This window comes from Bombina bombina, chromosome 7 (assembly GCF_027579735.1).
Source record: "Bombina bombina isolate aBomBom1 chromosome 7, aBomBom1.pri, whole genome shotgun sequence".
In the NCBI taxonomy this organism is placed as follows: Eukaryota; Metazoa; Chordata; class Amphibia; order Anura; family Bombinatoridae; genus Bombina; species Bombina bombina.
Window position 1 is genome coordinate 578,415,005 of NC_069505.1, and position 16,098 is coordinate 578,431,102.

At 39.4% G+C, this 16,098-nt stretch overlaps 1 protein-coding gene across 1 annotated transcript in view; it reads left to right on the plus strand.

Moving 5' to 3' along the window:
• Window positions 1-5,781, plus strand: part of LOC128636099 (lymphocyte antigen 6 complex locus protein G6d-like) — a 110,766-nt gene extending 104,985 nt beyond the window's left edge. Inside the window, exons 2-3 of the mRNA XM_053689164.1 lie at window positions 1,854-1,961; window positions 4,859-5,781. Of these exons, the coding sequence (XP_053545139.1) occupies window positions 1,854-1,961; window positions 4,859-5,061 (311 nt within the window). The 3' untranslated portion in view covers window positions 5,062-5,781. The remainder of the gene's footprint in view (window positions 1-1,853; window positions 1,962-4,858) is intronic.
• Window positions 5,782-16,098: the final 10,317 nt, after the last annotated feature.

Consider the following 16,098-nt stretch of genomic DNA (forward strand, 5'->3'; position numbering starts at 1 on the left):
TTCCTATTGGGTGATTTGATTCTTCAAATTCAATTCAGCCAATAGAATGAGAGCTTCTGAAATCCTATTGGCTGTTCAACATAGGGGGCCGGCAGTTTAGGGGTTAATAGGTTTCTGAAATCCTGGATGAAGACTTCTCACCACCTGGATGAAGACTTCTCGCCACCTGGAGGAAGACTTCTCGCCGCCTGGATGGAGATGGATGTCCGGACATTAGGAATCGTGAGTAGATATTCTGGGGTTAGTGTAAGGTTTTTTTTTTTCATTTTTTTGGGTGGGTTATTTTTTTTTAGATTAGTACTTTGGGATTTTTTAAAAGAGCTGAATGCTCTTTAAAGGGCAATGCCCATAAAAAATACCCCTTTAGGGGCAATGGGTAGCTTAGGTTTTTTTTAGTTAGGTTTTTTTATTTTGGGGGGTTGGTTGGGTGGTGGGTTTTACTGTTGGGGGGACTTTGGATTTTTTCACAGGTAAAAGAGCTGTTTAACTTAGGGCAATGCCCTACAAAAGGCCCTTTTAAGGGCTATTGGTAGTTTATTGTAGGCTGGGGGGTGTTTTTATTTTGGGGGCTTTTTAATTTTTATAGGGCTATTAGATTAGGTGTAATTGTTTTTATTTTTGATAATTTCGTTTATTATTTTTTGTAAGCTTAGTGTTTTTTATTTTTCGTAATTTAGTGTTTATTATTTTTTGTAATTTTAGATTTTTTTAATTTTTTTCGTAGTGTTAGGTTATTTAAAATTTAGATTTTTTAATTGGTAGTATTTTTAATTTTATTAGAATAGCTATGTTAGATTCATTTATAGTTTAAACTTTATTTCACAGGTAAGTTTTTATTTATTTTAAGATAGTTATATTGTAATTTTAATTTAAAGTTGGGGGGGTGTTAGCTTTAGGGGTTAATAGTTTAATTTAGTGTTTTGCAATGTGGGGGGGGCTGGTGGTTTAGGGGTTAATAGGTTTATTTAGTAGCGGCGATGTGGGGGACCGGAGGTTTAGGGGTTAATAGGTTTATTTAGTGGCGGCAATGTGGGAAGCAGGAGGTTTAGGGGTTAATAACTTTATTATAGTGTCTGCGATGTCGGGGAATGACGGATTAGGGGTTAATAGTTTTATTATAGTGTCGGCGATGTCGGGGAGTGGCAGAATAGGGGTTAATAACTTTATTATAGTGGCGGCGATGTCGGAGAGCGGCGGAATAGGGGTTAATAACTTTTATTAGTGTCGGCGATGTCGGAGCGGCAGATTAGGGGCGTTTAGATTCAGGGTTTATATTAGGGTGTTAGAGGGTTGCGTTACGGAGATTTTTTATTCTGCACCTCAGGTGTTAGGTTTTTTTTCTAACACTCTCTCCCCATTGATGTCGAGCACGTAAAAGCAGCCCTTGGATTTTAACGCCACCATATCGCATGCACAAGGAGGCTTTTCAGTAACTTTTTTGGCGTTAGTTTCGCACCGTCTTTAGCGCAAAACTCGTAATCTAGGCTTCAAAATCATCAATCAAGACTTTGTTCTTTGCAAAATTAAAATGGTTTTAGTGTATTATGTGAGGGATGTAGTATACCCATGATACCCAGTAGGCAGACGTTAGCGCACCCTGCACGTTCGCTCGAGCGCTAAAATATAATAATATACTAACAGTATATATAACTTTCAACTTGTAATATGAGCGCAAAAATAAAAACGTTATTGATTGCCCTTAGAGGGTGTTAACGCACAATAGCGCTAATATTTTTACGCTCCATTTGTAATCTGGCCGTTGTCATGTTTAGCTAACATGGTGTAAAAGGATTTTATTTTACAGGGAAACTTAAGTTGTTGCTTGATCTTCTAACCAATGATCTCTCTCCCAGGTCATGCGCTGCAATGCTACTCATGCGACTACGGGGCCTGCTTATTTCCCTCAAAGATCACATGTGGAGCACTTGAAGTCTGCGCGACATTGACATCTTCATTAACTGGTGAGTTACTTTTATTTGATTTTTAGTTATTTTTTACTTGATGGAGATACTTAGGGGTAGATTTAACAAAGGTTAAGCGGACATGATTCGTTGTAATAAATTAACATACCAGCTGCATGCAAAAACCTTCTGAATACATTAACACTAGGTTTTCAATGGCCAACCCATCCCACCACCTGTTGCATTATTTGGAGGATCCCATCCAGACTTCTTACTGTGGTATAAAAGATTTGCGACTGTGTTAGCATAACTTGCATTGTTTTAAAGTATCTTACCTTATCACCTCTTGTATGGCTTATAAAGAACAGATATGTAGCAGGGTTAGGATTGTGACGTCTGCTGTGTGCACTCCCAGAAACCCACAGAGTCAAATTAATGGATAGGGGGGAAAATAAATAATGAAAATGTGTTGCAAACTATTTTCCTATGCAAAATTAAAGGGACTTTACATTTTTGTGTGCATCAGAAATAATTCACAGCTGTACAAAATATACAAAATAAGAATTGATTACAAGTGGAGCGCTATTGTTAGCGCTAGAAGCGTAAACGCAACCACGAAGTCGCTGTGCTCTTTATGCTCAAATCCATGTTACAAGTGGAGCGCTATCAAAATTACCATGAATTAATTTGTGCAAACTCGCAGTAATTTACACTCCCCATATTTTCTATGGGGAGCATAAAGCGCTAATTAGCGCTTGTATTACAAGTTGAAAGTAAATGCGATCGTGCAAGCGCAATCCCATTTACTGCTCAAACTTTTTACGAGACTTTAAAGGTCACATAAAGAGTTTGTCCAAATTAAACAGTTACACTAAACTACACTATTAACCCCTAAAATGCCATCCCCCCACAGTAGGTTATTGCGCTAGCGGTAAGTCATTTTTGCGAGTCGGGTTAGCGCTTGAGTGATAATTTGTTACTTTCAGCTCATAATACCAGCGCAACCTGACTCGCCAAAATGACTTACCGCTAGCGCTATTGGCTCTCTAGCGCAAGCACTAGTTAGCGCTTTACTTGAAATCTAGCCCTAAATGTTTTAAAGCTATTTAAAACTGTATTTTTGTTAGCAATATGCATTGGGTTTCAGGCATAAGAAACACCTTCATAAACCATCAGCAATGTTAATTTTACTTCCTTTTCTGTGGCCAATTAGGGACAGTTATAAGTGAGCTGTTATGGTTCTGCATTCAACAGAATATACTACAGCAAAGAAGAGTGTAAACACTACAGCAGACAGGCGCAGCAGCACACAGGCGCACCAGCCAACAGGCTCAGCAAAAGACAGGCTCAGCAGTAGCCAACAGGCTCAGCAACAGCAGACAAGCGCGGCTACAGACAGACACAGCAGCAAACAGGCACAATAGCAGACAAGCACAATAGCAGACAGGCACAGCAGCAGACAGGCACAATAGCAGACAAGAACAATAGCAGACTGGAACAGCAGCAGACAGGCACAGCAGCAGACAGGCACAGCAGCAGACAGGCACAGCAGCAGACAGGCACAGCAGCAGACAGGCACAATAGCAGACAAGCACAATAGCAGACAGGCACAGCAGCAGACAGGCACAATAGCAGACAAGCACAATAGCAGACAGGCACAGCAGCAGACAGGCACAATAGCAGACAAGCACAATAGCAGACAGGCACAGCAGCAGACGGGCACAGCAGCAGACAGGCACAATAGCAGACTGGCACAGCAGCAGACAGGCACAGCAGCAGACAGGCACAGCAGCAGACAGGCACAGCAGCAGACAGGCGCAGCAGCAGACAGGCACAGCAGCAGACAGGCGCAGCAGCAGACAGGCACAGCAGCAGACAGGCACAGCAGCAGACAGGCACAGCAGCAAACAGACACAATAGCAGACAAGCACAATAGCAGACAGGCACAGCAGCAGACAGGCACAGCAGCAAACAGACACAATAGCAGACAAGCACAATAGCAGACAGGCACAGCAGCAGACAGGCACAATAGCAGACAGGCACAGCAACAAACAGACACAATAGCAGACAAGCACAATAGCAGACAGGCACAGCAGCAGACAGGCACAATAGCAGACAAGCACAATAGCAGACTGGCACAGCAGCAGACAGGCACAATAGCAGACAGGCACAGCAGCAAACAGACACAATAGCAGACAAGCACAATAGCAGACAGGCACAGCAGCAGACAGGCACAATAGCAGACAAGCACAATAGCAGACTGGCACAGCAGCAGACAGGCGCAGCAGCAGACAGGCGCAGCAGCAGACAGGCACAGCAGCAGACAGGCGCAGCAGCAGACAGACACAGCAGCAGACAGGCGCAGCAGCAGACAGGCACAGCAGCAGACAGGCACAGCAGCAGCAAACAGACACAATAGCAGACAAGCACAGTGGCAGACAGGCACAGCAGCAGACAGGCACAGCAGCAGACAGGCACAATAGCAGAGAGACACAGCAGCAGACAGGCGCAGCAGCAGACAGGCACAGCAGCAGACAGGCACAGCAGCAGACAGGCACAATAGCAGAGAGACACAGCAGCAGACAGGCGCAGCAGCAGACAGGCACAGCAGCAGACAGGCACAATAGCAGACAGACGGGCTCTGCAGAGTAAAGCAGAGGAATTATTAAGAACAAAATATAAGGAAACATTCCTTTTGAAAAGGTGTGTTTCTAACTCCACAGTACATGTGAAAAATATGTATATGCATAGTGGTGAATGCAACTGCTTAGGGAATAGGCAGATCAAGGCATCTAATCAAAGCTTAATATTGTTAGTTTGTTAGAATTGGCATAGGGTTAGACAGAAAAACAAAAGTATTAAAGACAAGCACACTTCTAGTGCATAAAAATATATCCAAACTGTAAAATTGCTTTAAAGATTATTGCTATTTCATCAACACTTATGTTCACTTTCAGATTTCCTAAGTTTCAAGAATAAGGGCTGTTTAAATCCAGTCAACTGTCTGTCAGAAGTTTCAGAGACTTATCTAGGTGTGACTGTGACAACCAAGCCTTCCTGCTGTTTCACTAACCTCTGCAACTCAGCTGTCACCCCTGGAGTGTCCATCATCACTGGTACAGCTGCTGTGGTAGCCCTGTGGCTAGTACATCTCTTTTGAGACTACAGAACAGTTTGAGTTGCTAATGAAAGCACCATGAGAGTATCTCAGCCAATATATTAAATCCATGTTATAGGTCATCTGTTCCTCTTCAGCATGTAAATTAGACATGCGCACAGGCAACTTTTGTTCCAAATATTCCAAATAATTCACCTGTAGCTTTATACCTTTAGTGCATTGAAGAGCCCCGCTAATTGGATCCTCTTCTTCACAGAGTCCCGCCCCTTCTCCTTTAGTACATACCCTTGGCGCCACCGTGCTATTAGCGGGGCCCGGGTTCTGTGAATAAGAGGAGCTGGTTAGCGCAGCTCTTCAGTGCGCTTAAGGTAAGTATTTTAACTATTTAAAGGAAACAAATGAATATGGAGAAATCCGTCATTATTTATTTGTCTTCTTTAAATCTCATGCTGCATTTGTTCGGATCTTTGTGAAAACGAGATGAATATCTGTGTTTTGTTAATGAATATGTATTCATAACAAAACAAATGCACATGTCTACTAAATACTAACCATATACATAAATATATCGTTCCTCCCAGCCTGGTGTCGAGTTACACGTTTTATACAATAGCGTTCTGTAGAAAACTCCCTGTTTCATTCTCACCCAGCACAACCAGGGCTATCTGTGTGCATTCCTAATCAATGTATATGGATATACTTAGATTTGTATTCCCTTCAATGTATAAAAAATAAAGATACAATTAATTACTTGTAACCTGATTATTAGCAACATTGTGTATTTGTTTTTATTTATTACCATAAGAATTGTAAATTTAATGAAATATTAACATGATTATTATATCATTTGTATTTATGTGCAAAACAAGAAAGCTTTTGAATATTTTTAAAAAAAATATGTATGAGTGTACGTGTGTGTGCGTGTGTGTGCGCATGTGTGTGTTTAAAGGGATATTGTACACTAGATTTTTCTTTGCATAAATAAATGTTTTGTAGATGATCCATTTATATAGCCCATCTGGGGGTGTTTTTGTAACAATGTATAGTTTTGCTTATTTTTTTAAGAACATTGTGCTGATTTTTAGATTCCTAACCAAGCCCCACATTACCAGATGTATACACGCGTTTACAGACTCCTGCTGGCTCCTGTTTATATTATCTGTCTTTTTCACACGTCGGGAAGGGGGGAGGTGGGTAGTGTCTGCTCTTTTTGTTTACCCAGCCCCTTTCAGTGGGTGTCCCAGACTACCTCATCAACATTGCTAAACAGAGAGCTTCTAAGTAAGTTTATAAAAGGTTTTATACTGGATGTTTAGATCAGTATCTGTGCATATGCTACTTTATAGTAGTGTCTATAATTACATGCAGTTATATGAAAATTGGTGTATACTGTCCCTTTAACTATGTCATCTTTGGTGACTCACAAACTGTGCATATAAAAAGACTGTGCACAATTTGATAATGGATGTAAGTTGAGAAGTCTTTTAAAACGGCTGTTCTATCTGAATCATGACATTTTTTACTTTAGCGTTCCTTTAACCGTGCAAATTTCATAAAGACTCCTGTTTGGCATCTTGTCTCATGGTCGAGGAAGGCTCGTTTTCTTTTTCATTGTACTTTAACTGTTTTGTTTTTTTTAAGTTTTTTGTGTGCAGGTGTTAGATTGGACCTTTTTTATATAAGGTGTTTCTTTTTCATTTTACATTGTTTGGTATTATTTAGAAATAGTTTTTGGCATGTCAGTAGCCTTCATAGGGGAACTTGTCCTATGGGGTGGAATGTTAGCAATTACAATAGAGGTGCAGTTCTATTGATTATAATGGGGCTGAACTAACAACTTCATGCTAAATCCTTACACATTACACAATTTGTTATGCTGTTCCAACAAGTTTGTTTTCAGTGAGATAATTGTTCCAGGAACACATTTTAGGCTAATATGTTCTATCTTCCTCCTGGTGTCTAATGCATGGTGTGTGTACGTACCTACCCAACTAATGTACATTCAATATATGAATATATATCAAAATTGTTCCAGGAGTAGATAAAAACATAATATTATTTGTGGCAACAAGTGCACTAAATGAGAGTTTTTATTGCACACATGAGCTACGCATCAATTTAAAATAAAGAAGATTGCTTGCATCAAAAGACTGAATAAAGTAAGTGCTGATGTGTAGCTATAAGGAATAAAATTCCAGATGGGGTTGTTAGACCCTCTTCCTTTGGGACACATTTAAGGGACCACCGCAGCATTTAAGGGACCAACGGAAACCACATCAGCACACTGTACGCAGTGAAAGATTGTAGTATTCACCTGTATGCCACAGAAAATTTTAATGATTCCACACACAAATTATTAATCTGTCATTCATATTAAAACCATATTTCTTTGCTTTCAGTAGAAAATTAAACACATGATTATTGTAGAACTTAAGAAATGAAGGCTTGTTTATCTTCCTAATCTGAGTAATTTGGTCTTGAAAGATATCTTGTGCAATAAGTTTTAATTAGTATTTAAAACATATTTTCCTGTTCAGCAATATAACCGCGTTATGAAAACTAATCGCTATTACAGCTATAACACATATTTGTTTAGTACAAGTTTTTATTCAATGTGCAGGGAAGCAGCTACGTCACTGTAATGTTGAAAAATTATACTTTTTAGTCTCCCAAGACTGAAGCAGATTGATTATGCTGATAAACTGAACAAGGACAAACTGAGGACAGACAAAAATAAACAGTTAGATTACGAGTTGTGCGTTAGGCTTAAAAAGCAGCGTTGGCCGGTCCCAACGCTGCTTTTTAATGCCCGCTGGTATTACGAGTCTTGAAGGTACAGGTGTACCGCTCACTTTTTTGGCCAGACTTGGAAATACCGCAAATCCACTTACGTCAATTGCGTATCCTATTTTTTCAATGGGACTTGCATAGCGCCGGTATTATGAGTCTGACAAAAAGTGAGCGGTACACCCTCTCCTGTCAACACTGGTATCGCATTTAAAAGTCAGTAGTTAAGAGTTTTACACTACAATGCCGTAGCATAAAACTCTTAACTAAAGTGCTAAAAAGTACACTAACACCCATAAACTACCTATTAAGCCCTAAACCGAGGCCCTCTCACTTCGCAAACACTATAATAAAATTTTTAACCCCTAATCTGCCGAACTGGACATTGCCGCCACTATAATAAATATATTAACCCTTAAACCGCCGCACTCCCGCCTCGCAAACACTAGTTAAATTTTATTAACCTCTAATCTGCCGTTCCTAACATCTCCACAACCTACCTACATTTAATAACCCCTAATCTGCCGCCCCCAACGTCTCCGCCACTATATCAAAGCTATTAACCCCTAAATCTAAGTCTAACCCTAACACCCCCTAACTTAAATATAATTTAAATAAATCTAAATAAAAATTCCTATCATTAACTAAATTATTCCTATTTAAAACTAAATACTTACCTATAAAATAAACCCTAAGCTAGCTACAATATAACTAATAGTTACATTGTATCTAGCTTAGGGTTTATTTTTATTTTACAGGCAAGTTTGTCTTTATTTTAACTAGGTAGTTATTAAATAGTTAATAACTATTTAATAACTATTGTACCTAGTTAAAATAAATACAAACTTGCCTGTAAAATAAAAATAAACCCCTAAAATAGATACAATGCAACTATTAGTTATATTGTAGCTATCTTAGGGTTTATTTTATAGGTAAGTATTTAGTTTTAAATAGGAATTATTTAAGTAATAATAGTAATTTAATTTAGATTTATTTAAATTATATTTAAGTTAGGGGGTGTTAGGGTAAGGGTTAGACTTAGATTTAGGGGTTAATAACTTTAATATAGTGGTGGCAACGTTGGGGGCGGCAGATTAGGGGTAATAAGTGTAGGTAGGTGGCGGCGACATTGGGGCGGCAGATTAGGGGTTAATAAAAATAATGTAGGTGTTGGCGATGTTGGGGGCAGCAGATTAGGGGTTAATACATATAATGTAGGTAGCGGCGGTGTCCGGAGCAGCAGATTAGGGGTTAATAATATAATGTAGGTGTCAGCGATGTCGGGGGCGGCAGATTAGGGGTTAATAAGTGTAAGATTAGGGGTGTTTAGACTCAGGATTCATGTTAGGGTGTTAGGTGTAGACATAAATGTATTTTCCCCATAGGAATTAATGGGGCTGCGTTAGGAGCTAAACGCTGCTTTTTTGCACGTGTTAGGTTTTTTTTCAGCCGGCTCTCCCCGTTGATTCCTATGGGGAAATCGTGCAAGAGCACGTTTTACCAGCTCACCGCTAACGTAAGCAGCGCTGGTATTGAGGTGAGATGTGGAGCAAAATTTTGCTCTATGATTACTTTTTTGCGGTTAATGCTGGGTTTGTTAAAACCCGTAATACCAGCGCTGTCTGTAAGTGAGCGGTGAGCATAAACTGCTCGTTAGCACCACATAGCCTCTAACGCAAAACTCGTAATCTAGCCGATAGTTAGATGAATGCTGAAGACAGAGCAGATGAACTTCAGATGTGCACACTGTCTCTGTGAGAATATACTTGTGTTTTGTGTTAGGGGTGTAGCTAGACCTCACTGCATGGGACCCAAGACAAAAGAAGGTTTGGTGGGGGGGGGGGGGGCTTTCAACAGCACCCTCCAATAAGCATCAGAAATGACAGAAGCTGATTCTCTTTGACTGTTAAAGGGTCAGTAAAGTCAACAGATGCAGTCAGCTAGCTCCCAGTAGTGCACTGCTGTTCCTTCAATAAAAGATACTAAAAAATGAAGCAAAATTGATAAGTAAATTGTTTTAAAACGTCTGCTCTCTCTGAATCATGAAAGAATATTTTTGGGTTTCATGTCCTTTTAAAATAAAAATTGTTTATATAAACGGTGCTGTATTCTGAAAGATGCTTAGGGTACAGAATACCTTTAGGGGTGCTTAAAGTTTATTTTGTGTAGATGAAAATGTTTTTCTATTTTTTTTTCTCACATCTAAAACAAATAGATGATAACTGACTGCTAAAATGACATAGAATACGCCTTGTAAAGTCCTGTAGCTCCGGGGCAAGGCGTCTGATTTCTCACCATCTGTCTCAGCTTTGCTCCCTGTCAGCATTTTATGACAGCAGTGTCAGAGAGAGCACAGGTTCAGATCATGTAGTACAGTTGACACTTGGGGGGAGGGGGGCAGACCCCTTAAAGGGACAGTAAACACCAAAAATGTTATTGTTTAAAAAGATAGATAATCCCTTTTTTTACCATTCCCCAGTTTTGCATAACCAACACTGTTATAGAAATATACTTTTACCTATGTAGTTACATTGTATCTAAGCTTCTGCTGACGGCCTCCTTATCTAAGATCTTTTGACTGACTTGCATTACAGGCAATTAGTGCTGATTCTTAAATAACTTCACGTGCACGAGCACAATGTTATTTATATGAAACACATGAGCTAATGCCCTCTAGCTGTGAAAAACTGTTAAATGCATTCAGATAAGAGACAGCCTTCAAGGGCTTAGAGATTAGCATATGAGCCTACCTAGGTTTAGCTTTCAACTATGAATACCAAGAGAACAAAGCAAATTTGATGATAAAGTAAATTGGAAAGTTGTTTAGAATTACATGCTCTATCTGAATCATGAAAGTTTATTTTAACTTTACTGTCCCTTTAAGCCATCCCTGTGCTTGGCCAAAGGCACCACCTAGATGATTGCAGATGAGGGGCTCACAGCCTCAGTGCAGAGATAAATCCATTGTCCCCTATGTACAAAAAGGATGTTGAGAAATCTGTGAAGACAAATCACATACAGAGGGAGCGTATGTGTTCTATTTGTCACGGACACCAGGGATCCTCCTGGAGTTGTTCCTATACCAGAGATCAGTGAGCTGGGACACAGAGTTCCCTGCCTGCGCTACTCAGCACAAAGGGTGCTGCCACTCTTGTGAATATAACCACAACACAAGACTCTTTGCAATCACAGTATCACACTAGGAGGCGCCCTCTGTATTGGCGAGATTACGAGTTTTGCGGTAACAGGGGTGCGTTGCTAACGAGCCTTTTTTTTTCACCGCTCCCTTAAGACAACGCTGGTATTACAGGTTTTTTTAAACCTGACGTTAGCCACAAAAAAGTGAGCGTTGAGCAAAATTTAGCTCCACATCTCACCTCAATACCAGCGCTGCTTACGGTAGCGGTAAGATGGAAAAACGTGCTTGTGCATGATTTCCCCATAGGAAACAAGGGCTGAGCCGGCTGAAAAAAAAAAAGCAGCGTTCAGCTCCCAACGCAGCCCCATTGATTCCTATGGGGAAATACATTTTATGTCTGCACCTAACACCCTAACATGAACCCCGAGTCTAAATACCCCTAATCTTACACTTATTAACCCCTAATCTGCCTTCCCCGACATCGCCGACACCTACATTATATTATTAACCCCTAATCTGCCGCTCCGGACACCGCCGCCACCTACATTATACTTATGAACCCCTAATCTGCTGCCCCCAACATCGCCGAACCCTACATTTTATATATTAACCCCTAATCTGCCCCCCAACATCGCCGCAACTATATTAAATGTATTAACCCCTAATCTGCCACCGCCAACATCACCGCCACTATAATAAAGTTATTAACCCCTAAACCTAAGTCTAACCCGATCGGGTTGATTCCCCCCCCCCCTCTGCTGGTGGCCGATTGGCCGCTAGTCTGCAGGGGGCGGCGTTGCACCAGCAGCTCACAAGAGCAATGCTGAATACTGAGTACTAAGAGCGTATTGCTCTCCGCATTCAGCGATGTCTGTCGGACCTGATCCGCACTGTCGGATCAGGTCCGACAGACATTTGATAAATAGGCCTCTATGTCTGGTTTCCCCCATCACCCTTCAGGAGACTATCCTCAGGACAGCCACAGAACAAGCTATTACGCTATTGTCCATTCCCTGGTTTTGTGTATGCAAAGCCTGGGTGCAAAGCCCATAGGGAAAATTACAAACAAAATAATTAATATTGGGACAACGGAAAAAATGCCCACAAAAGTCAGAATGCAGGCTGGCTGTAGCCCATTTAAATTGGGATTTCTGCAATCTTTTGCTGAAACAGCCAAACTCCACAGTTTAACTGATTTTAAATTCATCACATATTGAAATATATTGGAGTAGGAGTATTTACTTTGGCACTGTTTTTCTGTTGAGTTTCCTAACAATCTTTCCTACCTTCTACCCACAAATGTCCAGAATTATATATAGTCGCCTGACATCTTTTTTAGGACAAACTAAAATCCTTGAGAATAATAAATTGCTTCCTCTCTCGCTCTTTGTTTTAAATGTATTATGGCCTACACCCTTACTGACAGTATAAACTCTTGCTACACATACACTTTATACAAAATATAGATATGCAATTTGCCTAGCTCTATGAATGCGGAGATATATACTGAAGACCATGCCTGACCTAATAACGTGCAAGTAGTTCAATGGGTGTAATAACTTTATCATTTGCTATGGTATCTTGGTGCTCAATTACCAATAGAACTGACTACTGAGGACTAGGGATGGGCTAATATTTCTAAAAATTAAACATTTAAAACAAATTTTGATATATTAGATGGAATCGAATTTCGAATGTTTATATAACAGTCTAACATTCTATTTTCGAATTTTCGTTTTTGAATTTTCAATAACATTTGAAAAATTTTGTTCGAACAATAGAATGTTTAGCTATGTATTTTATATCACATTCAGTTTCGAAATGTAATATTCGAATTTGAAATAATATTTCTAGTCTAATACTGTGTTTTATAAATCGAATTCAAATTCAAAATAGTATTTCTAGTCTACAACTATGTTTTATAAATGTAATATTCGAATTTGAATGTTTATAATAAATCGAATATACACATGCGATTTTTGAAAGTGTATATTCGATCTATTATGAACATTCGAATTCGAAAGTGACAATCGAAAACTGTAAATAACATTCGATTATTGAATTTTTAAGAATATTCGTTCTTATCAACATTCGATTATGTAAATTGAATTTCTACACCATACGAATTTGAATATAAACACATTCGCCCATCCCTACTGAGGACTCATATTCACTTGCTATGGGCTGGGCTCTGTTTGAATCGGTAGTGTTCTGCAGGGGTTGAATCAATTAGACACTCCCTGGATTAGCAGTGCAATGAGAAGGTACTGCGTCATTTCTGGGTATACAGTATATGTTCAATAAACAACACGCCTAAGTCCCACTGACTCATAATGTAGTCTGATACCTGATACATCTTCTTAATAAAATTAGAAATAAAATTACTGAAACAGAGTATGGTATTTCAGTTACAACATCATTTGACTGATTTTCAGATCTTATTATATCTTCTTATAAGTTTAATTTACAGTAATATGCCAGATACTGTTGATTCTTTAAGATTGGTTTAGATACATTTCTATTTAAAGGGATATGAAAGCAATTTTTTTGGTTTCATGATTCAGATAAAGCAACAATTTTAAGCAACTTACTAATTGACTCCTATTATCAAATTTCATTCGTTCTCTTGGTATCCTTATTTGAAAAATCAGAGAGTGTAAACTACATTTAGCCACCAATCAGCTAGCGCTACCCTGGTGCTGAATCATAAATGGGCCTGCTCCTAAGCTTATATTCCTGCTTTTCAAATAAAGATAGCAAGAGAACAAAGACAAATTGATAATAGGAGCAAATTAGAAAGTTGCTTAAAATTGCCTGCTCTATCTGAATCATGACAGGAAAAAAATGGGTTTAATATCCCTTTAATCTTTAATGATTTAGATCGAAAACACCATTTTAAACAACATTCTAATTCACTTTCCTTATTTAATTGTGTGTCTTTTATATTAACACATTCTGAGGCATCAGATTCTACTGAGTATGTGCAAGAGATCACAGGATATACGTATATGCATTTTGTGATTGGCTGATGGCTGTCACATGATGCAGTGGGAAGAAAAATTGAATAACTTACGGCTAGATTTAGAGTTTTGTCGGTAACGACCCGCGTATCTAACGCTGGCTTTTTTTCGCCCGCACCTTTTAAATACCGCTGGTATTTATAGTTCACAGAAGGGCTGCGTTAGGCTCCAAAAAGGGAGCGTAGAGGCATATTTACCGCCACTGCAACTCTAAATACCAGCGGTGCTTACGGACGCGGCCAGCTTCAAAAACGTGCTCGTGCACGATTCCCCCATAGAAAACAATGGGGCTGTTTGAGCTGAAAAAAAAACAAACACCTGCAAAAAAGCAGCGTTCAGCTCCTAACGCAGCCCCATTGTTTCCTATGGGGAAACACTTCCTATGTCTGCACCTAACACCCTAACATGTACCCCGAGTCTAAACACCCCTAACCTTACACTTCATCCGATGACAAGCGGCTCCATCTTGAAGACCTCCGGCGCGGATCCATCCTCTTCTTCCGACGTCCTAAGTCCGAATGAAGGTTCCTTTAAATGACGTCATCCAAGATGGCGTCCCTCGAATTCCGATTGGCTGATAGGATTCTATCAACCAATCGGAATTAAGGTAGGACAAATCTGATTGGCTGATGGAATCAGCCAATCAGATTCAAGTTCAATCCGATTGGCTGATCCAATCAGCCAATCAGATTGAGCTTGCATTCTATTGGCTGATCGGAACAGCCAATAGAATGCAAGCTCAATCTGATTGGCTGATTTAATCAGCCAATCAGATTTTCCCTACCTTAATTCCGATTGGCTGATAGAATCCTATCAGCCAATCGGAATTCGAGGGAAGCCATCTTGGATGACGTCATTTAAAGGAACCTTCATTTGTACTTAGGACGTCGGAAGAAGAGGATGGATCCGCGCCGGAGGTCTTCAAGATGGAGCCGCTTGTCATCGGATGAAGATAGAAGATGCCGCTTGGAAGAAGAGGGTTACAGGTCCGGATCTACTCTTCTGCCCGGATAGGATGAAGACTTTGGAGCCTCTTCTGGACCTCTTCAGCCACCGCTTGATAGAAGACTTCAGCCGGATGATGGATCTCCAGCCCCCGCTTGGGCTTGGATGAAGACTTCGGAGCCTGGAGCGATCGGTGATACCTGGCATGGTGAAGTCAAGGTAGGAAGATCTTCAGGGGCTTAGTGTTAGGTTTATTTAAGGGGGGTTTGGGTTAGATTAGGGGTATGTGGGTGGTGGGTTGTAATGTTGGGGGGGGGTATTGTATGTTTTTTTTTACAGGCAAAAGAGCTGAATTCATTGGGGCATGCCCCGCAAAAGGCCCTTTTCAGGGCTGGTAAGGTAAAAGAGCTTTTCTATTTTAATTTTAGAATAGGGTAGGGCTTTTTTTTATTTTGGGGGGCTTTGTTATTTTATTAGGGGGCTTAGAGTAGGTGTAATTAGCTTAAAATTGTTGTAATATTTTTATTATGTTTGTAATAAATTTTTTATTTTTTGTAACTTCACTTTTTTTATTTTTTGTACTTTAGTTAGTTTATTTAATTGTATTTATTTGTAGGTATTTTATTTAATTTATTTATTGATAGTGTAGTGTTAGGTTTAATTGTAGATAATTGTAGGTATTTTATTTAATTAAGTTATTGCTAGTGTAGTGTTAGGTTTAATTGTAACTTAGGTTAGGATTTATTTTACAGGTAATTTTGTACTTATTTTAACTAGGTAACTATTAAATAGTTATTAACTATTTAATAGCTATTGTACCTGGTTAAAATAAATACAAAGTTGCCTGTAAAATAAATATAAACCCTAAAATAGCTACAATGTAATTATAATTTATATTGTAGCTATATTAGGGTTTATTTTACAGGTAAGTATTTAGCTTTAAATAGGAATAATTTATTTAATAAGAGTTAATTTATTTCGTTAGAATAAAATTATATTTAACTTAGGGGGGTGTTAGGGTTAGACTTAGCTTTAGGGGTTAATACATTTATTATAGTAGCGGTGAGGTCCGGTCGGCAGATTAGGGGTTAATACTTGAAGTTAGGTGTCGGCAATGTTAGGGAGGGCAGATTAGGGGTTAAAACTATTTATTATAGGGTTAGTGAGGCCGATTAGGGGTTAATAACT